The sequence below is a fragment of the Toxorhynchites rutilus genome, chromosome 1 (genome assembly GCF_029784135.1).
Source record: "Toxorhynchites rutilus septentrionalis strain SRP chromosome 1, ASM2978413v1, whole genome shotgun sequence".
Classification (NCBI taxonomy): Eukaryota; Metazoa; Arthropoda; class Insecta; order Diptera; family Culicidae; genus Toxorhynchites; species Toxorhynchites rutilus.
Window position 1 is genome coordinate 206,353,592 of NC_073744.1, and position 23,464 is coordinate 206,377,055.

At 42.6% G+C, this 23,464-nt stretch overlaps 2 protein-coding genes across 2 annotated transcripts; both read right to left on the bottom strand.

Annotated features, from left to right (window-relative positions):
- Window positions 1-1,488: 1,488 nt before the first annotated feature.
- On the bottom strand, window positions 1,489-2,889 carry LOC129761710 (uncharacterized). The gene has a single exon (XM_055759449.1). It carries the CDS (start codon window positions 2,887-2,889, stop codon window positions 1,489-1,491), a length of 1,401 nt encoding a protein of 466 aa, XP_055615424.1.
- Window positions 2,890-3,302: 413 nt separating this feature from the next.
- Window positions 3,303-6,345, bottom strand: LOC129761711 (uncharacterized). Its single transcript, XM_055759450.1, has 2 exons — window positions 3,712-6,345; window positions 3,303-3,422 (listed from the first exon to the last, which is right to left on the bottom strand). The coding sequence occupies exons 1-2, from the start codon at window positions 6,343-6,345 to the stop codon at window positions 3,303-3,305; spliced, it is 2,754 nt and encodes a 917-aa protein (XP_055615425.1).
- Window positions 6,346-23,464: the final 17,119 nt, after the last annotated feature.

The following is a 23,464-nucleotide window of genomic DNA, read 5'->3' on the forward strand; positions in this document are numbered from 1 at the left end:
TTGTCCATTTAGCATGATATGTGCAAGTGTTCATTTTACTCATATTTCACTTCAGACCCACGCTGAACAAATGTTCGATTCTACAGCAATATACTGTTCAATTTTTATAACATGCCCATTTCCTGGAATAGATCCTCCGTTTTGAGTTCGCCGAACAATTTTCTATCGGTCGCAGTTGGGGGGCGTTGGACTTAGACATTTCCTTCTTGCTGATAGTCAACCACAGAAAAACATTGTTCGGAAACTTCATGGGGGAGATATATTTGACTTCATCGCTTACCTTCTCGGTGAGAGCGTTGAGTACCCGGTCTCTTTTCACTCGTTGCCGTCCAGCGTCAAGTAGGTTTCGTTATCCATTATGAGCATGAGGTCGTATTTAGCCGGAAAGGTGTTTTTCAGCAATGCCATTCTGGACAATTCACTTCTGGTCAGACACGGTCAGCCTCGACTGTCGCTTTCGCATAAAATGTACATTTTGGCCAGGTACTTCATTCCAATTGGCTGGTTGCTCCGATGATGAGGCCACATTGCTCTCGGTCTTCCTCTTCAGCATCAGCAACGCGCAACCGGAAGCAGGCTTTCGTTCGACGCTCTCGCTTTTTTCAGAAGAGATAGTGTTCGGATGAACTATTTATTTTGCAGCAAACTTTTGGAGCAGCTCAAAAACTCGTTGATTTTTACAGGTTCCGTTACAGATTTCTATACTCACTCAAATAGTTTCCTCCTTCCTAACGATATTAATCTTCCCTGGTCCTTTCCTAATTTCTCCGAATCCTCTCCTACTGTATTTCCTGCATCCAATCATTTTTTTTATTAATTATTTTAATGATTTATTTTCTTTTTTTTTAGGTACTTACAGCTTAATATCGAAATTGCAATTGAAATATATATTTAATTGTTTCGATTGTATAATTGTGTCGAATTTGAATAAATTGTATCGATTTGAATAAACTTCAATAACATTCTCATGAAATGAATTACTCAATAGCTTACTTTTTCTCTTTATTCTACTGCATCTTCTGTCACTGTAATTGGTTCTCGCCCATTACACCGACATTGAGAAATTAATGCCCAGCGGTGTGAACACGCCCCTGCCCGTAACATCCGGTCAATCTTCCTGGAGTTCCGGATTTACCTTACTGGACTTCTAACACCGCTAGATTTGCCGCAGCACGCCTGTATACTTTACCGTCTGCTGTTCCTATTTCCGCTTGACGAATCCTTCCATCCGCTCCCTTGATTACTTTCTGTACAAGTCCTCGTTTCCAATTTTTTCGATCCTTTCCCTCAACAACAAACACTAGATCTCCGACTTCCAGTGGTTTTTTTTCTTCGAACCATTTGGAACGACGATTCAGTGTGGGTAGGTGTGGGTGGGTAGGCTCCTTTGACCAGCGTTCCCAAAACTTATTGGCCAAATACCTTGATCGTTTATAGACGTTGCGAAGAGTTTCAGAAAATTCAACCGAGTTATCCAGGTGTACATCTTCACTTGTCGTTGTTCCACGGATGAAGTGGTTCGGAGTTATCTTGTGGAATATACGTCAACGGGCGGGAGTTTATCAAGTCTTCAGCTTCTGCTAACGACGTTACGAGAATCTCATCCGTCATTCTTTGTCCGTCGTCCAATGTGCGTAGAGCCTCTTTGACGGACCGTACCATCCGTTCCCAAACACCGCCCATGTGCGGTGTTCCGGGAGGGTTGAAATGCCACGATGTAACAGGTGATATGATTTTCTCTGCACACTCGTGGTTGATTTTGTTTATTTCGCCTCTCATGACGGTATTTGCTCCATGGAAACACGTAGCATTGTCCGAAAATATTTGTTCTGGGACTCCTCGTTTGCTCGTGAATCTTTTGATCGCCATCAGACAAGATTGTGTGCTCAGACTATAGACCACATCCAAGTGTACGGCTCTAACAGCCATACACGTAAACACCGCTACCCATCGTTTCTCATTTCTGCGGCCAACCGTTACGTCAACCGGTCCCAGATAATCTATTCCTACTGCGCTGAAAGGTCGTAGGTGAGGTGTAGTGCGCTGAATGGGTAATGGGGCCATCATCGGTATAGAAGGTTCACATCGATTTACCTTGCACCACACGCATTCCTTGGACACCTGTCGGATAGCTGCACGCGCGTTCGGTATCCAGAATTTCTGACGCAACTCGTTGAACACAGTCTCTCTGTTTGCATGGCCAAACTTTTCGTGTAAGTGCATAATTAATTTTCTTGTTATTTCTTGTTTCCCCGATAGTATAATCGGGAATCTTTTATCGAATGGAATTGCTTCATTTATTTCCATTTTACCACGAACTCTCAGAACACCTTCTGCATCTAGTGTCGGAGAAAGTTTATACAGGCTGCTAGACTTCTCGATCTTCCTCGGCGAGCGTCCCGTTTCATGTTGAAGATTTTCTGTGAGTGCGCTCATTTCGTCTGGAAAACTATCAAATTGTGATTGCTTCCATAAAATGTTTTCTGCATGTTGAAGTTCATTTTGCTGAAGCGGCTGTTGAACAGTTGGAAATTTTGCCTTCAACACTGAACGTTGATACTCCGTAGCCTGAGAAGTAATGGTTGGCAACCCGGCTTTCCTGAGCCTACAATTGGTGACAAATCGAACAACGGTAGCGGTAACCCGCAGTAACTTTGTCCAACAAGAAATTTTGCCCACGGCAACCACCTCATGGAACGACAATAATCCTCTAGCCTCCTCATTAGTCTCATCGATTGGGTCGGCAGAAGGCCACTGACAGCTCGATTGATAAAGTATCGTCGGACCATCTACCCACTCCGAATTCCTTTGTAATGGAGGACCGCGACCCCACTTAGTGAGCACATCCGCAATATTTCGTTTCGATGGCACCCATCGCCAGTCCCTCATGTTGGTTAAATCTAAAATTTCTCCAACTCTAAACGCAACAAACTGTTTATATTTGTATTGATCGGATTTGACCCAGGACAGCACGGTTCGAGAATCTGTCCACAATGTAGTGCGATCAATCTGCAACGCAGTTGCTCCCAAAATTGTTTGGCTCATTCGAGCTCCAAGGACAGCAGCCAACAGTTCTAGTCTAGGGATTGACTGGCGTTTTAGTGGTGCCACTTTTGCTCGAGACATAATCAGACTACACTTAACCTCTCCATCGATAACTGTTCGCAAATATGCTACGCAACCATAAGCATGTTCACTCGCATCAGTAAATATGTGTAACTCGAGAGAATCCACCATCGAAGATACAGCATCACCCAAATAACATCGCGGAATCCGTAAAGCTTCGACATCAGGCAGCAACCCTATCCATTGCTTCCACTGGACCCAGCAGTTTTCATCAATTGCTTGATCCCATTCGCAACCGCTACGCCACAGGTGTTGAATGAGTATCTTGCCATGAATTGTGAATGGACAAAGTAATCCTAGGGGATCGAAAAGCCCCATTACACAGGATAAAACATTTCTCTTTGTAGGCCGCTTTCCCTCATACAGATACTCTTGAATTTCTGCACGGTGTGTTATGGAGAAGGCTAAGGCATCTAACTCCTGATCCCAGATAATCCCGAGTACCCGTTCATTAGAAGTATGTTTGTCTTGGTTGAAAACGACTGGTTCCACGAGTTTAATTTCTCCCAACGCAGTGAGAACTTTCGGCGAGTTCGACACCCAATTTCGAATGTCAAAACCGCCTTGTTTATGAATGAACCTCACCTGCTTCGCTCGTTCTACTGCTTCTTCGACAGTGTCCACGCTGTCAAAATAATCATCAACATAGTGTCGAGTAATGATGGCCGCTGCCGCTTCCGGGTATTGAACTGCATGCTCCTCCGCATTCCGGTTCTTTATGTATTGTGCTGATGCAGGGGAGCATGTTGAACCGAACGTAGCGACGTCCATGACGAATACTCTTGGTGATTCACTGCTGTCCTTCCGAAACAGGAACCATTGTGCTGATTTATCCTTGGATATAATTTTCATTTGGTGATACATCTCTCGGATGTCACCACCGAATGCAATCCTCTTCTCGCGGAAGATGATCAGTACCGATAATAATGGCACTAGAAGGTCTGGCCCTTTCAGTAGCATTGAATTTAGCGAGACTCCTTGGACGGTTGCTGCTGCGTCCCATATTAGCCGGACTTTTCCAGGTTTCTTCGGATTCAAAACCACGTTCAGGGGAAGGAACCACACTCTGTTGCGGTCTGTACTGGTTAATTCTTCTTCGGTGGCTAGATGTGCATATTCATTAGCAACGTAGTCTTCGACTTGGTTCCGAACTTGTTGATACAACTCCGGCGATTTCTCTAGTTTTTTCTCTAGCTGCTTTAACCGCTTCAATGCCATTGGATAACTGTCCGGAAAGAAAACGTCATCCTTTCTCCATATGAGTCCTGTCTCAAATCGTTCGCCCACGCGTTTCGTAGTTTGCTCTAATATCGAGCGAGCCCTTTGGTCCTCAGTCGATTCTTGACGCACTCGCACCACAGATTCTTCGAGTGCGTAATGGTTCTTTAAGAGATCATGAAGCTCTTCATTGGAGACCTCTCGGTGGCAGCCTAATAAATTGTCTCGTGACTCAGAATTTGCTCGTCGTGGCCCATAAACTGTCCAACCGAGTTTGCAGCGGACAGCGATTGGTTCGCTTGTAGTGCCGATCTTCGCTTCCAGGGGGGCAAACGAGTGGATGTTGCCTAGCCCTATTAATATTCCTGGACGACCATCGTATGATGTAATTGGTAATCCGCGCATGTGATTGTACCGTGCCGATAATTCGTCAGCGTTCAAAGTTTGGTGCGGCAATTTCAATTTTTCGACAGTGTACACAGACTGTAGCAAAGTTTTCTCAGGGTTCTTTTCACCAACAGCAGAAGTCCAAAGGTACATACGTCTTGAATTTTTCTCCACTCTATAAACGTCTGCAGTCCAGTTTAGAACAAGCTTTTCTTTCACTCCAACGAGTCCCAAACGATCTGCCAACTCGTTTTCTATTAGTGTGATGGAAGCTTCCTCGTCCAAGAATGCTAACACCTTCAGTGATCTCTCTCCACAGTGAATTTTCACTGGAATCATGCGAAACATCATCGTGCAGCTGGGTTTAATGTGCGTGTTCATGGCGACTACGGTAGCCATCGGATGAGTCAACGGATTGTGAGATTCTCTGCAATCACCTACATTGCAACGGATCTTAAATCGACATTGCCCACTGTGCTCATTGAGACATATCGTGCACAGTTTCCATCTTGTGACAATTTTCATTCGATCCGCGTGAGACAAATTTTTAAAATCTTGACAGAATCGAAGTCGATGGTCTTCCCGCTGACACGCCCTACACGGTTTCTGTTTTTTTCGGTCAGGAAAATAAGGTCTGTTCATCTCGCTGTGACTATATAGAGCTGCTTTCTCCTTCGGCTTGCTTTTACCGCTTGTCCCGGTTGTAGACCTAGTATCCGGTTTATACTCGTAGTTTACATTTGCCTCGCAAGCATCAAACACGATTTTCGAGGTGAAGTCTGTGAATGTACGTAAGGTTACTACATCCTTCTTTCTTTTGTATTGCACCCACTGTCGCTTTTCTCCATCCGGAAGCTTATTGACTAACTCTTGAATGAGGATTGGATTCACCAGATGAAACGTAAGATCTGCAGCTTCCAGATGTTCACAAACCTGTTCCACTGCGTTTCCAAACGGAATGAAACTAGCTAACTTATCAGCTCTTGGAGGTTCAAGCTTTCTAACCCTTTCTAGATGGCTTTGTAATAACTGTTCCGGGCGACCATATAGTTGACGGAGCTTTGAGATGACCCTTGGAACAGATTTGGGAAGAAGGAGTTGTCCACGAACAGATTCGAGAGCTGCACCTTTCAGACTGTCTTGGAGTCTTACCAAGTTCTCCACATCGGAGTAACCGCAAGCTTCGTTAGACGCTTGGTAGGCACCGAAGAACAGAGGCCACTCTTCCGGCTTCCCAGAAAAGACAGGAAGTTTTCTTGTGAGTCCGTTTCTTGCACTTAATTGTGCTCTACTCGGTCCAGCATGATGGGCCCCCTGCCCGTTTCGAGATTCATTCACGCTCTTCTTCTCATCCTCATCACTAGTGTTTATTTCATCTTCAATATCATCTTTGTCACAATCTTCTTCATTAATAGGATTTTGTTCATTCTCCGCATGGCGCTTGAGATTCTTTTCCGTTAGTTGACCAATTGATGTGTGCTGCCGAGGGTGATTCTTCGGCGAGTCCTTTGTTGCACTAGGGCCTGCTTGGGATACAGCTTCGGTTATCTCTTTATGTTCCTTTTGCTTCCCGATGACTACAAACTCTTTTAATTGATTCTCAATGCTGGACATTTTTTTACGATACTCTGCTTCCATTTCCCTCATTCGACCAAGATGATCTCATTTTTCCTGAAGCTCCGCCTCATATTGACTTCTTTTTTCTTCCATTTCCTTCTCTCGAAGCTCTCTAACTGAATTCAGCTCCTTTTCGCGTAATTCACGCTCCTTACGCATTCTTCTCTCTTTCAACTTATTATTCATTTCGATCTCCTTCTCTCGTATTAAACATTCTGCATCCATTTCCTTTTCCAAGCGTTTCTGTTCGGCTTCCATAGCTTTCAGCTTCTCTTCCACGGATGGGGGCATTGTCAGCAGGTCCATATTCTTCTTGGAACGTAATGTTTTCTTTCGGTTCTGGTACTCCTGGAAGGCTAATTGGCATGGCGCTTCGGGACAGAACCAGTTTTTATCCTTTTTAGGCAACACAGTTATCCCTACGCAGCGTATACGAAACCAGCTGTCGCACTTGTCACAGGCAATCATGTCTTCGTTTTTGGTTGAAGTTTGCCCGCATTTTGTACAAGGCGTAGAGGTCAGATCCAGCGATTTATTACTCATCGTGATGGAGGTTACCGAAATCTCGTTATTTGATTTTTGAGATTGTTCGGATGAACTATTTATTTTGCAGCAAACTTTTGGAGCAGCTCAAAAACTGTAATATATTTTTTATTTCGTTGATTTTTACAGGTTCCGTTACAGATTTCTATACTCACTCAAATAGTTTCCTCCTTCCTAACGATATTAATCTTCCCTGGTCCTTTCCTAATTTCTCCGAATCCTCTCCTACTGTATTTCCTGCATCCAATCATTTTTTTTATTAATTATTTTAATGATTTATTTTCTTTTTTTTTAGGTACTCACAGCTTAATATCGAAATTGCAATTGAAATATATATTTAATTGTTTCGATTGTATAATTGTGTCGAATTTGAATAAATTGTATCGATTTGAATAAACTTCAATAACATTCTCATGAAATGAATTACACAATAGCTTACTGATTTTCTTTTTCTCTTTATTCTACTGCATCTTCTGTCACTGTAATTGGTTCTCGCCCATTACACCGACATTGAGAAATTAATGCCCAGCGGTGTGAACAGATAGAATGTTTCAAATGTCGGATGGGCTATATTCGGCAGACATGAAGTGCCTTTCAATTTCCAATTTCTTCGCTCAGGGGAGCAGTTGGTAAAACGAACAAAATATCGATCGTAGTTGCTTAACTATTTTCATGATGGGTGTTGCAAATCAACTAATAAGAGCGTTGATGCATTTTTCTCGAAAGCTTAATAAATGTAGGATTGCAGGACAATTTGTTCTATTGAATTTACTTTTGTGTTTTTTTTCATCGCCATCCGAAACTAGTCCAATTTTTAATGCATACGAGAATTGTCAAAAGAGGTAAGTGAAAAGTATTTGAAGGATATTATGATCTAATATACACATTTTTGGAGAAGCAGAATCTCAAAGAACTTGGTTGAGAAATTCAGCCGTGTACACCGTTCTCCTCGGATTTTTTAATGTTTCACTCATATCGCTGTAAGCATCATTCAGGAGCATTTATAGGGAAGTGAGTATTCCTAACAATGATTTTTTCTTGAAATACATAGAAAAGTGAAAACAACTTTTTTTTATTTACCAATCACGCAAACCAAACCATCTGATAGGGTGTGAAAACGATTGGACGCTGCTGTTATCCCTGCACGCTATCCTAAAAACTCAGTAAAGTGTGATTCACATGGGTCGAAGTGTGGTTTGTAAGGAAAAAAAACTCTTTTTCCATTATTTGAAGCCGCCCCTGTGGAAAATATGTTATGTGGCGCTGCTGGGATTTCTCAGCATCATCAAAATAAGCGGAACGCAAGGGATAGCCTTTCCGTGAGGAGGAGTAAAAGAAACGCGATGATTAATAGAATTAAGTACCTGCTTAAATTTACTGAAGGATGATGTGAATTTTAACAGCTGTGGTTACGTGTTTATCATTTACCATCATATTTAGTGAGTGGTTTATTATGATGATCCATTACGTCCCTACTTCTAATGTTCATTCAACATTCATCACACTTTGTTGATGTCGGAAGTAATATGTTTAACTATTCCTAACGTAGCGAGCATAATAGCACAAGTTTATTTTCTAACTATTTTCATCAAGAGGTTTTAAACAAGTACAACCATATCATCTTTGTTATTTTTTATGTAAAATAATCTATATTGTATCTTAAATTTTTAGTTATGTCCACGAAAACTGAAGCCATATGCTTCAATTTTTTCCAACCATTTCCGTATACAGAACAACATCGCTATTGGACGGTACGAATTGAAAACGGACGCTAGTTTTTTGGGTATTTGAATAGCTATAACTCGTACTTTTCTTCAATCATCCACAACATTATTATGCTTCAGGAACTGATTAAATAAATTCAACAAGCGATGTTTCGCCACATCAGGGAGTTTATTCAGCAATTTGAACTTAATTCTTTTAGATCATGGAGCAGAATTGGTACAAGAAACGAGTTGCGTACATATGCCCTTTTAGACAGTGGATCCTCTGTCACATTGATGGAGGAAAGTTTAGCAAAGGAACTAAAGCTTCCGTCACAATCTCTGTTCGTCCGTGAGCTCTCCCAGAAGTATTCTCAGCTCGATGGGTTGCCGTTAGAATCCTACAAAAACATCCAATCTAAGTTACTGATTGGTATTAACAATTTACGTGTTGTACATTCATTGGAGAATCGTGAAGAGGAGTCACATGAACCCGTAGCAATAAAGCCACGCCCTAGATGGATGGTTCATGGGATGTGTTCGTCGAAGGATGGCAAAGTGTCGAAAATTGCTTCCATTCTTATGAATCGGACGAAATGTTGCACGAGACGGTCGAACAATTAGTTTGGGAATATGCGCTCCGCCGAACCGTCTTCATTCCAAGGAGGACGAACGAGCATTGGCAAAACTGCGTAATGAAACAACTTTGAAGAACGGGCGCTATCAAGTGGGCCTGCTGTGGAAATACGATCCACGTTGAGCTTCTTATTACGAAATGAGGGAGTAGGCATGATAATATAGAATTGCGGAAGAAATGAATACACTTTTAAAATCAAAATTATGAATGAAAATGATTTTTTCCAAATCAATTTAGAACTCAATGTAAATGAAAATCACTTTTGCTTGCAAGTAGTGAAAAAATATCATACAAAAATTGTGTCTTAAAATAATGTTATATTATAATGGTAAGTTTTGGTGAGAATATCTGAAAATTCATAGAAAATAATTTAAACTGGGGTCAGAACAACGTATTTCTAGTAGGCAAATAACGCAAAGAAAAAAATTTCAGAAAAATTTTTACAAATTAAAACTGTCTTAGAACCGACTAATCTGATAGATAATAATTGACCTCATACAAACTATTGTTGTATCTAGATGTCGACACCATTCCGCCGTCAACGCGAATAACGTACGATTACCCAACAACCGTTCCATGGCATTGAGACGTCATCGCTGCTTGACGAAAAGAATGTAACGCGAGCCCGAGTTAGCAGAGATATTGCGGTCAAAAATGGCAGACTACGTGCGAAAAGGTTACATCCGTGAGCTCACATCTGAAGAGAGCCGTAGGACCGGAGATCGAACATGGTATCTGCCGATATTCCCGGTATATAATCCCAACAAACCGAGGAAAGTTCGAATTGTCTTCGATGCGGCCGCTTTCTTCGGGGGTGTCTCCCTGAATTCTGTGCAGATGAAAGGCCCGGACCAGCTCAACGATCTGCCACCCGTGCTGCTAGTTCTTTAGCGAGTAAACATTTTTTTTTGATGACGTCATCCGAATTGTCAGTGTAAACAGTCGCCAGTTGTACTTTGTTTTCCGACTTACGCGTAAATGTTCCTGAAATGAAAAATCGAAAATGGTTCAATGCGCTGTGAGCGGGTGTATAAATTATGAAAATGACATTATCGGGCCAAAAAAGAGATTCTTTCGCTTTCCGAAAAACCGAGAATTATGTTCTTTGTGGATAAATGTTTTATCAAATTATTCATGGTGTTAGATATAATCAACTATATTATCAACGCACAAACTTACAAAGCACGAAAAATAAAAAATAAGAACACATTGTTTACTTCAACGACTCAGATGACGTCACTAAAAAATTATTGATCCGGAGTAGCTAGCATTGTCTCTGTAAAGCCAGCGCTACACGATGCTACGAACACCCTCGAATGCTGGACGCTCGATGATTCGACGCATCGTGTAGTCGACTGACGAGCTACGAACCTCCAATGTCGAGTGTCGAATATCCGCGTTGAAAGGCAATCCGTTCGTTGTGGATTACCTTCCAACGCGAGTGGCACGAGTCAAAGGATTTTTGTCATTCGTTGATTCGACACACGATGACATTCGATACACCGCTACACGATTCGTCCGAATCTATCTTTGACAGATTGGTTTGTTTATAAATTTTAGATGAAGGAACTATGAAATTGATTCATAAAATTCAAAATATTCGGCAAAATATTGCAATTTAATAATGTTGATTTCAAGCATATTTAATTTACGGCCCGATATCAGTACAATTGCTACGGCAGCAATTTCAATACTCGCATCGTCATCCAGTTTCCTAACGTTTTTAATGGTAAATAAAAACAATAAACATTCGATCCAAATACTCGCATAATGTTTGGACCGAGTGCATTGAATCGAACATTCACTTCACCGTGTAGCAGCACATTCGTCACAACATTTGTCGATTCATCGAGCCAAATGTTTGAGTCCAACATTCGAGTGAAACGTTGGACGAATCGTGTAGCGCCCGCATTAGTCTCGATGTCGCTCAATATAACACCCAATTTCCAAAATTTGAGACAGAACGACAAAAGGAAAAGCTATACACTCACTCTGACGAGCCAAGTTCTACGGAGCAGGAAATGAACCATGCTGGAGAATCTGTGTCCAAGAATTGCTCATACTGTGATGGAAACGACCACCAGATTATGAATTGTTCCAAATTTAAATCGTTGGATATAGACGGACGTTGGAAGGTTATCAATCAGAATAAGCTTTGTCGTACGTGTCTAGTGCCCCACCGGTATTGGCCGTGCCGATCAAAGAGGGAATGCGCCAGGGAAGGTTGCGGTATTCGTCACCATACTCTGCTGCACAGTGATCGATATACCAGAATGGAGACCGCGACAAACTCTGATGAAACCGTTCACCAGTATCATCATTTCTCAATGTCTTCTTCGCTGTTCCGATACTTGCCAATCACGCTGTATGGCAACGGTGTGGAAGTCAACACATTTGTATTCCTCGATGACGGTTCGTCTGCAACGCTGCTTGAAGAAGGAATAGCCGCACAGCTAGGAATCTCTGGGGAACCAAATGCGCTTTGGTTGAATTGGACAGGAAAAATCGGCCGACAAGAAAAATCATCACAACGAGTGATAGCCGGGCTCGGTCTGAAACAAGCATATCGTCTAGAAAACGTACGCACGGTACGTGAACTAGGGCTGCCAAGTCAAACATTGAATTATGATCACATTGAAGTCATTAGAAGGAGGTTGTGGAGATCCCATCGCAGCCAAGACGCGTCTTGGATGGTGCGTGTATGGGAGATACACTGGTGGTAACAATCTAGTTGAACATTTGAACATCCACACAAGTTACATCCTATACAACAGCCAGATACAAGATACAATCTCTAATCTCTAATCTCTAAAGAGGAAGTTGCAATGACGACGAAATCAGAAGCAAAAGCTGATAGAGATAATTTGAAAACAAAAGAATGTAGAACAGATCATATGAAAAACTGTTATAAAATTAGGAAAGTTGTCAATTCAATACATCCTGAGAATTTCACGATAGAGAGTGAAAGTCCAGTCAGTTTGGAAAAAGAATTGGTGCGCGGCCCGCTGTTTAGAGAGAAGATCAAGCAGCCAGCAACTAATACGACGGGCAACAAAGGTGTTCTACTTGACCGTTGGAAACTGACCAAGAAAAAGAGAAATGAATTCTGGCTAAAGGATGTTCGCGAGTTTAAACCGATGCTGTGTACAAAATTCTTTGAACAAGTGAAACCACTCGAACCAGGAGGTATGGTTATTAGTATGGAAAAAACGCGAGAAATCGCTTGGAGAGAGGAAGAGTTTTGGAGATCTTCACCCCTGTTAAGCTGGCCGGTGTGATGTTGCTGGACCAAGAAGCGGTATAGAACAAAACTCTGAAACGGAAGTGGATCACGGGTCGGAGAATGTTGCGGCGCCCACTGTGCTTCGCGACGCATGAGTGAATCCACTGACCATTCCCTCGTAACAGCGATGAGACTGCGATGATAGAGTGGACGGTACGGGATAAAAATGACGTTTGGATATCATGTTCAAACCAAGACGGGTCTATGGTACTAGGTGAGGCCGTTTCGTCACTAAGTGGGATAGGGGAGCGGTATATGAAAACAGTACGGAAGAAAGCAGAAGGGGAATTATTTCCTTAAAGCGTGAAAGAGACAGACTGATCACAAGCGAGCTTGGGCACAAGCGTATTGTGTTTTGTTTACAAACAAAACACTGTAGACTTCCAAGATGGCTGAAGAGTGGTTTTAGCAAGTTGGCCCACCTTAGGATATACTTCTACGCGCCTGTGCCCAAGCTCGCTCATGATCAGTCTGTCTCTTTCACGCTTCAAGCAATTAATTCCCCTTCTCTTTCTTCCGTACTGTTTTCATTGGTTTGCGAAACACAGTAAGAAGTGGTTTTTGATCCGTTTTGACCGTAGCCTTTGGGTGTCCAACTATCAACTGGTCGAAGCGACACATGCGAATACTATAACCAGCAACTCTTTTTCTATCTAAGCGTAGTTCTTTTCAGTTGGAGTCAAGGTTCTCGACCCGTATCCTATTACACCATCACGTTGAAACACTGCTACTCCAAGACCGACGCTTCTAGCATCGCACTCGATGGTGAGAGGTTGGTTTACATCATAGTATTTTAACCATTCAAGTCTGGACAGCGCAAGCAATCAGTCGTTTACTTTCGCGTTCCCGTAATCGTGATCGAGTGCTGTAAGCTGTTATTAACCTTACTCGCCCTGGTGTTTTTATTATCACGCGTTTACCGTGGTCTTGTGGACATTGTGTTCAACCTCGCAATCAGCGAGTGGAGAAGCCGCAACAAGGCCTGCCAAAGTGGCTGGCTTTCATTTCTCGCCAATTCATCGCCATCGCAAATTGGAGTCGGACACGGTGGTCAGTCGCACGCACACAATATCAGTGTGGAAGAACGCGCTTAGTGGTGTGATACACCATTTCATTTGTGCCGAGCGCCCAACACGCGATCAGCCGATCGCTAAGTTCAATTGTACTGGTGCATCTCGTGTGAATCGCTGTGAGTGAGAACGTGAGAACGAGCACCGGACTGAAAAGTGCACAATCGCAGCGGCGTCTGCAATCATCCGATCGAGCAGCAGCCGTTACCGCAATCATCGCACTGGTGTGCGTTAGCAAGTAGTTTTATTATTTTTTGTTTTTCTTTGTTTTTTTTTATTAGGTTATAGGAATCATTCAAACTATTGCAATTATCAGTCACATAAATGATGGATGAAGGTGGGGGGTCTTTTAATATGGAGATCTCCTTCGATGACTCCCTTTCCGTTGCACAAAAAGGTGCCGGAAAATCGCTTAAGCGCGTTCCGTGTGATACAGAAGAGTCGTCGATTAAAAAGCCCCCCTCTAAGAAATCCACAAACCTCGCCACTCATCCCCCGAACCCCCCCGTTTTAACTCAACCATCGACCTCGCATTCCTCATCTGTTGCTCCTGATCCCTCTCAACCATCCACCTCATCTCCCCCCTCTACCGTCCCCGTTCCCGCCCAAACCTCGTCCTCGTATTCTTCTTCTGTTTTGTCCTCTCCCCGTGTCAAGGTTTATCCAGAGGATGCACCTGGAACTGGTCCATGGGTTGTTTTCTTCCGGCCCAAACCCAACGGGAAATCGCTGAACGTCATTCAGATTATGAAAGATCTGACAAAAAATTATTCCTCCGTGGTCGAAATGAGAAAGGTTAGACCGAACAAACTGCGTGTTGTCGTGGCTGATCGGAAGCAAGCTAACGAGATTGTTGTCGACAATAGATTCATCCTAGAATATCGCGCCTATGTGCCCTGCCATAACGTAGAAATTTCGGGGGTGATTACAGAAACGGGTCTGACGAGCGAATTTATAAAAAAGGGAGATGGCAGATTTAAAAAGCTTCCTCGGTCGATAGTTAAAATTTTGGACTGCCAACAGTTAGGAAAAGTGTCCCAGGAAGAGGGAAAAACAAAATTCACGCCGTCCGACTCGTTTCGAGTAACTTTTGCTGGTTCCGCCCTCCCTGACTACGTTATGGTAGACAAATTGAGGCTACCACTGCGACTCTTCGTGCCAAAGCCCATGACTTGCAACAAATGCAAGTCAGTTGGTCACACAGCAGATTATTGTGCCAACAAGGAGCGCTGTGCCACTTGCGGAGAGCAACATGTGGGGAAATCCTGCAGTGCGACTGAGCATAAGTGTCCATATTGCGGAGGATCCCCACACGTGCTCTCAACTTGTGAAACTTACAAGAGTCGCTGGGAGAAGCAGAAGCGCTCTTTAAAGGAACGATCGAAACGTACTTTTGCGGAAATTTTAAAGGGCGCTTCTCTACTGGCTCAACAACAACAACCAATCTCAACACACAATACCTTTTCCGCGTTGCCAGTTGATGAAATGGAAGCGGACACAGCTAGCGAGGGCACACCGTTTATTTTCAAAGGGAATCCCCGGCGCAAAAATGTGACCACTCCCAAAGTTCAAGAACAAGTCCCCACGGTTATATCCTCTGTTAGCTTGCCTAAAAAATCGAGTGCAGCGGACAAGCAAAATCAGGTTCCTCCTGGCTTCCGTGGGAATATTTCATCTTCGAACGACCCAGCACTCGAGGGGACATCAAAAACCCCAACTGTCCCTATTTTTCCGTCCAGTTCAACTTCCCAATCGGGATTTATAAAGTTGTCTGACCTTTTGGATCAAATCTTCAAGTGTTTTAATGTTTCCGACTCCATCAGAACCATTGTCATCTCAATGCTTCCAGTATTAAAGACAATTTTGCAACAATTGATGCAAACATGGCCCCTCCTTGCAATGATTATCTCTCTTGATGTCTAATTCAAATAGAGAGGTCGGAGATATCACTGTTTTACAGTGGAATTGTCGTAGTCTTATCCCTAAATTGGATACATTCAAATTTTTAATTCATAACTTCAATTGTGATGTTTTTGCTCTGTCCGAAACTTGGCTTTCTTCGCGAGATGATATCTCTTTCCACGATTTTAATATTATACGCTTGGACCGTGATGATAGATACGGAGGGGTGCTTTTGGGGATCAATAAGTGCCACTCATTTTTTAGAATTGACCTTCCAACTATTGGAGGGATCGAAGCTGTTGCTTGTCATGCAAACATCAGAGGCAAAGACCTCTGTATTGTCAGCTTGTATTGGCCTCCGAGAGCTGCGGTTAGCCGCAAACAACTTGATGACATGTGCTCACTCCTTCCTGAGCCACGATTGATCTTGGGAGACTTCAACTCTCACGGAACTGCCTGGGGGGAACAGTACGACGACAATCGTTCATTGTTGATATATGACCTTTGTAACAGCTTCAATATGACCATTTTGAACACTGGGGAAACAACACGTGTACCTAAACCTCCTGCTAACCCTAGTGCTCTTGACCTCTCGCTTTGCTCGAATTCACTATCGTTAAATTGCAAGTGGAATGTAATCCAGAACCCCAACGGTAGTGATCACTTGCCAATCAAAATTTCCATCACCATTGGGTCGAATTCTTCTGAATCTATAAACATGGCATATGACCTCACAAGACACATTGACTGGAAAAAATATGCGGACGCGATTGCTCTAGCCATCAATTCCAGAGATGGTTTACCTCCATTGGAGGAGTATAACTTCCTTTCTCGTTTGATATATGACAGCGCGGTTCGCGCTCAAACGAAACCCATCCCAGGTTCCACCATTCGCCGAAGGCCTCCCAATCCATGGTGGGATAGCCAATGTTCCAAGCTTTATGTAGAAAAATCGAATGCATTTAAAGCTTTTCGGAAACGTGGAACCCCTGAAAATTTTCAAATGTATTTAGCCCTTGAGAATCAGTTCAAAAATTTGATCAAAGGGAAAAAACGTGCTTATTGGCGAAATTTCGTGGGAGGTTTGTCACGAGAAACGTCAATGAAAAAATTATGGAAAGTGGCTCGAAACATGCGAAATCGCTCATCAACGAATGAAAGCGAAGAATATTCACATCGATGGATTTTTAATTTTGCACGGAAGGTTTGTCCTGATTCCGCTCCTGTGCAAAAAATTGTTCGAGACATACCACAAGATAGGTGCGATCTTGATTCCGAGTTTTCGATGGTAGAATTCTCTCTTGCTCTCCTTTCTTGTAACAATTCGGCTCCAGGATCGGATAGAATTAAGTTCAACTTGTTAAAAAACCTCCCTGGTGTGGCGAAACATCGCTTGTTGAATTTATTCAATCGGTTTCTGGAACATAATATTGTTCCAGATGATTGGAGACAAGTACGAGTTATAGCTATTCAAAAACCCGGAAAACCCGCGTCCGACTTCAATTCGTACCGCCCAATAGCAATGCTGTCTTGTATACGGTCTGAAATCTTGAAAATGATCTTGTTTCGCCTTGATCGATGGGTTGAAACGAATGGCCTACTCTCAGATACACAATATGGGTTCCGCAGGGGCAAGGGGACGAATGATTGTCTTGCGTTGCTTTCTTCAGAAATTCAAATGGCTTACGCCGAAAAAAAACAAATGGCTTCAGTATTCTTGGACATAAAGGGGGCGTTTGATTCAGTTTCAATAGAGGTCCTGTCAGACAAATTACACTCTCGGGGTCTGCCGCCTCTATTGAATAATATGTTATATAACTTGCTTTGTGAGAAACATTTGAATTTTTCTCATGGAGATTCGGCAGTGAGTCGGATCTCTTACATGGGCCTCCCTCAGGGCTCATGTTTAAGCCCCCTTTTGTACAACTTCTATGTAAGCGACATCGACAATTGCCTTACACAAAATTGCAACCTAAGACAACTTGCAGATGATGGAGTGGTGTCTGTCGTAGGATCAAACGAATCCGACCTGCAAGGACCCTTACAAGCTACTTTGAACAATTTTTCAACCTGGGCCATTGGGCTAGGGATCGAATTCTCCACGGAGAAAACAGAGATGGTGGTTTTTTCTAGGAAGCATAGACCAGCAAAACCAAAGCTTCAACTTTTGGGTAAACCGATCACTCATGCTATGTCATTCAAGTATCTTGGGGTCTGGTTCGACTCCAAATGTACTTGGGGGGCCCATATTAGGTATCTGAGTAAAAAATGTCAACAAAGAATAAACTTTCTCCGTACAATTACCGGCACCTGGTGGGGAGCCCATCCTGAAGATCTTATAATGTTGTATCGAACAACTATTCTCTCAGTGATGGAGTATGGCAGTTTCTGTTTTCAATCAGCTGCCAAAACACACCTCATTAAACTCGAGCGAATTCAGTATCTTTGTCTCCGTATTGCGTTGGGATGTATGCCCTCAACGCATACCATGAGTCTCGAGGTTTTGGCAGGCCTACTCCCACTAAAAGATCGCTTCAATTTATTATCTCTTCGGTTCCTCATCCGGTGTAAGGTTATGAACCCATTGGTGATCGGAAATTTTGAGCAGCTTATCGAGCTAAATTTTCATTCTGGATTCATGAGCTCATATCATGAATTCATCACCATGCAGGTTGATCCTTCTTCGTATATTCCCAACCGTGTTTGTTTTTCTGACTACATCAATTCCTCTGTACATTTTGATCTGTTCATGAAGGAGAAAATCCATGAAATTCCAGATTATCTTCGATCGAGGATCGCTCCTACGATCTTCAAAGCAAAGTATGGGCGTGTCAATTGTGATAATATGTACTTTACTGATGGGTCCTCTATGAATGAGTCCATAGGATTTGGAGTGTTCAACGTATTTTTTAGCACCTCACACAGTCTTCAGTATCCTTGCTCAGTATATATTGCTGAATTGGCAGCAATACACTGGGCGCTGGACAGCGTCGCCTCACGACCTGTTGAACACTATTACATTGTAACGGATAGTCTTAGCTCTGTCGAAGCTATCCGTTCAGTGAGGCCGGAAAAGCACTCGCCGTACTTCCTTGAGAGAATACGAGAAATTTTGAGTGCTTTATCCAGACGCTGTTATGTCATTACCTTTGTCTGGGTCCCTTCACATTGCTCCATTTCGGGTAATGAGAGGGCTGACTCATTAGCAAAGGTAGGTGCAATTGAAGGCGATATTTATCAGCGTCAAATCGCCTTCAATGAATTTTATTCTTTAGTTCGTAAAAATACCATCGCTAACTGGCAACGCAAGTGGAACGAAGATGAATTGGGCCGGTGGTTCCACTCGATTATCCCTAAGGTTAGCCTCAAACCATGGTTCAAAAGTCTGGACTTGAGTCGGGACTTTATTCGGACCTTCTCCCGACTCATGTCCAATCACTGTTCTTTAGATGCGCTGCTTTTTCGTTTCAAGCTTGCCGACAGCAATCTCTGCGTTTGTGGCCATGGTTACCACGACATCGAACACGTTGTTTGGTCGTGCGAGCTATATTTTGTCGCCAGATCGAATTTAGAAAACTCCCTTCGGGCTCGAGGAAGGCAGCCCAATGTGCCGGTGAGAGATGTGTTGGCTCGGTTAGACCTTGATTACATGTCCCAAATATATGTTTTCCTTAAAGATATCGATCTTCGAGTGTGATTGTTCTTACATACTTTCCCCCCCATTTTCTCCTCCTTTTCGTCCTTCGCGAGCTATCGGTTCCCTAACATTAGAATAAGTTAAATTGTTAATACATATTAGATGTGAGGATAGTTTAAGAATTCAGTGTGATGTGTGAGTATGAATGTGAAAGTGAGTGTGAGTGTGAGTGTGAACATGGTTACAATCTCCTTACATCCCATCCTTTTCCTAAAGAAAATGTGTCACCCTTCTAAACTCGAGTCGACCGCGAGTAATCGGTTTCCTATTTCATTAACCGTAGAATAAAGAAAACATGTTAATAGTAAAAGTATAGTTGAGAGTTTGGCTTCTTTAAACCTATGTAACTGAGCCTGTACAAATAAACGAATTATAAAAAAAAAAAAAAAAATAGTATTTTAATGTTTTGACGTAGGACTACGTCTAACGGGAAGATATAGGGGGTGAAATGGAAATCTAGGCACTGAACAAGTAGGAAAAAATGCAAGATTTGGAACGCTCATAACTCGAGCATTTCTCAATAGATCGCAAAGGTTTTTGCATCAATTGATAGGAAATATATCTACGCATCTATCATAACGAATACCATTTAATTTTTCTTGAGATAAATAATTGAATAATTGTGAAATATCAAGCATTGTCAAAATGCACTATGTGCTCATTTTTGATTGGTCCATTTTGTGCTCCTCAAATCGAACCGACCAAAACGGGCAACCAGAGCAGCAGCGAAATAGAATGAACCACGATTGGAAAGGAAAAAGAAAAAAATGAACGAAACATTGGTCGAAGTCTCACACATGCGTAATTCTCGAGCCAGCCAGTCAGCTTAAAAATCCCCGCTCCGCTGCCGTAACGATCATTCTCATTCAAACCGTACACCACATCGGTTCGCATCACAACACATCAACAAACCAACCCAAGCAGCCATGTCTGGACATGGTAAAGGAGGAAAAGTGAAGGGAAAGGCAAAATCCCGGTTGAACCGTGTTGATCTGGAGTTCCCCGCAAGGGTAGCTAGACCGAGCGCGTTAGTACCAGTGCACCAGTCCACCTAGCCGGCGTTATATAGTTTCGGCCGCCGAAGTGATCGAGTTAGCTGGTAAAGCTGCTCGCGACGATAAGAAAACCCGCATTCGGAAAAGAACACATTCGGTTCGGTGGACATCAAGACAACAGGCAGTTGCAGCGAGTGGCGAGTGGCAAACGCAATCGCAAAACGGCATCAGGTAGCAGAAGAAAAAAGTTTGTTCTTTATACACACTGCTTTGGTGGCAAATCCAGAACAAGGCGGCATCGAGGGCGTTCGAAATGGTTTTTTTCAAAACCACGAGTACTAAGTTTTCTAATTTGGAACCATTCCATAAAACAAGGCACTTTTCAGGGCCATTAAACCTTCCAAAAAAGAGTTTAGGAAATACAGTTCAATGCTTTCTAAAACAATATCCAAAATAATAATAAAACACAAATTGATTTTTTCATAATTTGTTTGCCAGGATATGATGAGTATGTGAATTTGGCAGTTGTTCGGAGCTTATTGATTTTCACCAATTCTTAAATTGCTTCTAGATTGAAAGTACAGTAATTTACACTTATCTCGACATTTAGCTAATTGGTCGGACCAGTAATGCGACATATTTAGTTGGACATTTTTGTAAACATAGAGTTCGGGGTCCAAATTATGACCCCACATTGAAGGTCGACACTGTACCACTATCATCGCAAATGTTCAATTACAGGTTAAAATTACCTCCAATCCGATACTGAGTGGTGGTAATGCGACGTGCCATTGAATGTAATTTACTGTAAAATATGTCACAAGCTGGATGGGAAGAAATTTTCCAACTGTGAAAGCTGTGGCGAGTGGCAAATGCAATCGCTAAACAGAAAGGTTTAGCCGAACAAGATGGGGATATCGAGTGATAACAAAACAATAAACTCTTTAGATTGAAGATAATTTTGTGATCCTGAAAAGGACCCTTTTTAGCCTGCATGTGAATCCAACGAGCGAACAAATCGTAATGAATGTATTTTTTTGCCATCGCTCCCTTTTAACGCTCATTCGTTCGTCTCGTTGGACTCGCCCCTCTGGCTGAGTCTGCCGATTTGTCTCTATCCTGTGAGTGTGTACCGCTAGAGTATAAAACACGCAGACCCCAAAAAAATATCTTATTTTCTTTCAAACCGTAAACCCGTGTGGTTGTACGGCATCGGCATCGTGGACGTAACAAAGGAGGACAAGTTAAGGGAAAGGCAAAGTCTCACTCGAACCGTGCAAGTCTCCAGTTCCCTGTTGGTCGCATTCACTGATTGCTCCGCAAGGGTAACTAGGCCGAACGGATTGGTGCCGGAGCACCAGTATACCTAACAGCGATTATAGAGTTTCGGCCGTCGGAGTGCTCGAGTTGGCTTGCAAAGCTGCTCACGACAATCAGAAAACCCGCATCAAGAACAGAGCAGCTTCGGTTTGGCGCTCATCAAGGCAACAATTAGTTTCAGTGAGTGGCAAAGTGTTTCTCCGGCACGTCACATTAAATGTAATTTACTGAACAATATGTCACAAGCTGGATGGGAAGAAATTTTCCAACTGTGAAAGCTGTGGCGAGTGGCAAACGCAATAGCTAAACAGGAAGGTTTAACCGAACAAGATGGGAATATCGAGTGATAACAAAAACACAACACCAAAGGTTCTTTTCAGAACCATCAACATATTCATGAAGAATAAACAGTAAACTAATCAATTTTTAAGGTAGATAGGTAGGTATTCACGTAGGAGAAGAAAATAAAACAATATATTTAAAATATATATTTAACAAAAGCTGCCCCCTTTGTATAGTCCTACGTCACTCCGGTTATGTCCCCGACATTACCCACCCGTCTTTTTATATCTGATACTAGCGATTTTACCTTACTAAACTCTTCCTCTTCCACTGAGGTCCACCTCCAAGGTTCCGTCTCCAGGATAAGCTTTCGAAGATTTATCATATTGGCGCTCAGATTTTTAATGAAACGACCCAAGTATGTAACCATACCTACAAATCTATGAACTTCCTTCCGATTCTTCGGTCGCGGATACTGGCGAACAGCCGTTATCTTTGATTCGTCCGGCTTGAGCCCTTCGTCGGTTAAAAAGTGCCCGTAGAATTTTACTGATTTCTGGCACAGTTTCAGCTTCGATTTGTTCAGCTTGACATTGAGAAGCTCCAAGCGGCAGAAGAGTTTCTCTAGGCAATTGTTGTGGTTTGATAATGCCTCCTCAAGTGTGTTACCAACACCGTATACAAGTAAATCATCCGCGATACACTCAACGCCGTTCAACTCTTCGATAACTTCCTGCAACTTGATCTGAAAAATTTCCGGCGTTGGTGCAATTCCAAACGGAAGACGTGTCCAGCGATATCAAACGGAGTCCAGAATGTTGTCAACATGCTGCTATCTACATCTAGTACGACATGTCAGAATCCTTTTCATGCATTCACGGTTGAAAAAACTTTCGCCTTGCCTAGCTCAGGTAATATCTCGTCCAACGTTTCGAATTGAAGATTCGGTCTTTTAAGTGCTTTGTTAAGTGGTATTGGATCCAAGCAAATCCGAACTGCAGATTCCGGGCCTTCGCGTTGAACAATAATAATATTGCTCACCCAATCGGTATGATTCGCTTCTTTAACAATTATCCCATCGTTCTCAAGAGTTTCTAATTCACTTTCCAGCTTTCCTTCTCATTTCTCATAGCTATAGGTACCCGTCGTGGAGATTGGACTGATGGTTTGACACTGTCATCCAACTCTAAACTAACCGTTCCTGAAAGTTTTCCGTAGCCAGTGAATAGCTCGACTAGATTGGACTGATGGTTTGACACTGTCATCCAACTCTAAACTAACCGTTCCTGAAAGTTTTCCGTAGCCAGTGAATAGCTCGCGATGATTATTGATCAATTTCTGCGCTTTAACCCGGTATATGTTGAAGAGATTGTCAGACTGTGTTGATGTTATTTCTGATTTTGACTTACATTTGTTGTTGACGAAACTGTAATACAAAATTTTACCAATCCGAGTTCACGAGAAGCTCTTGCGGATAACAGCGGACGATGGTCAACATCCACTACTTGAAGCACCAAAATATATTTCTTGCCCGGTCTGCGACATCGCACTTTCACTTGTCCCAAAATGTTAATTGGATTGCCTCCAAAGCTTTACAGACGTAATTTAGATGGAAGCAGCGGTAACACGTGAAGACCAGAGGGCTTCATCAATGTCGCATATCCAATAAGGCTAGTATTAGCAC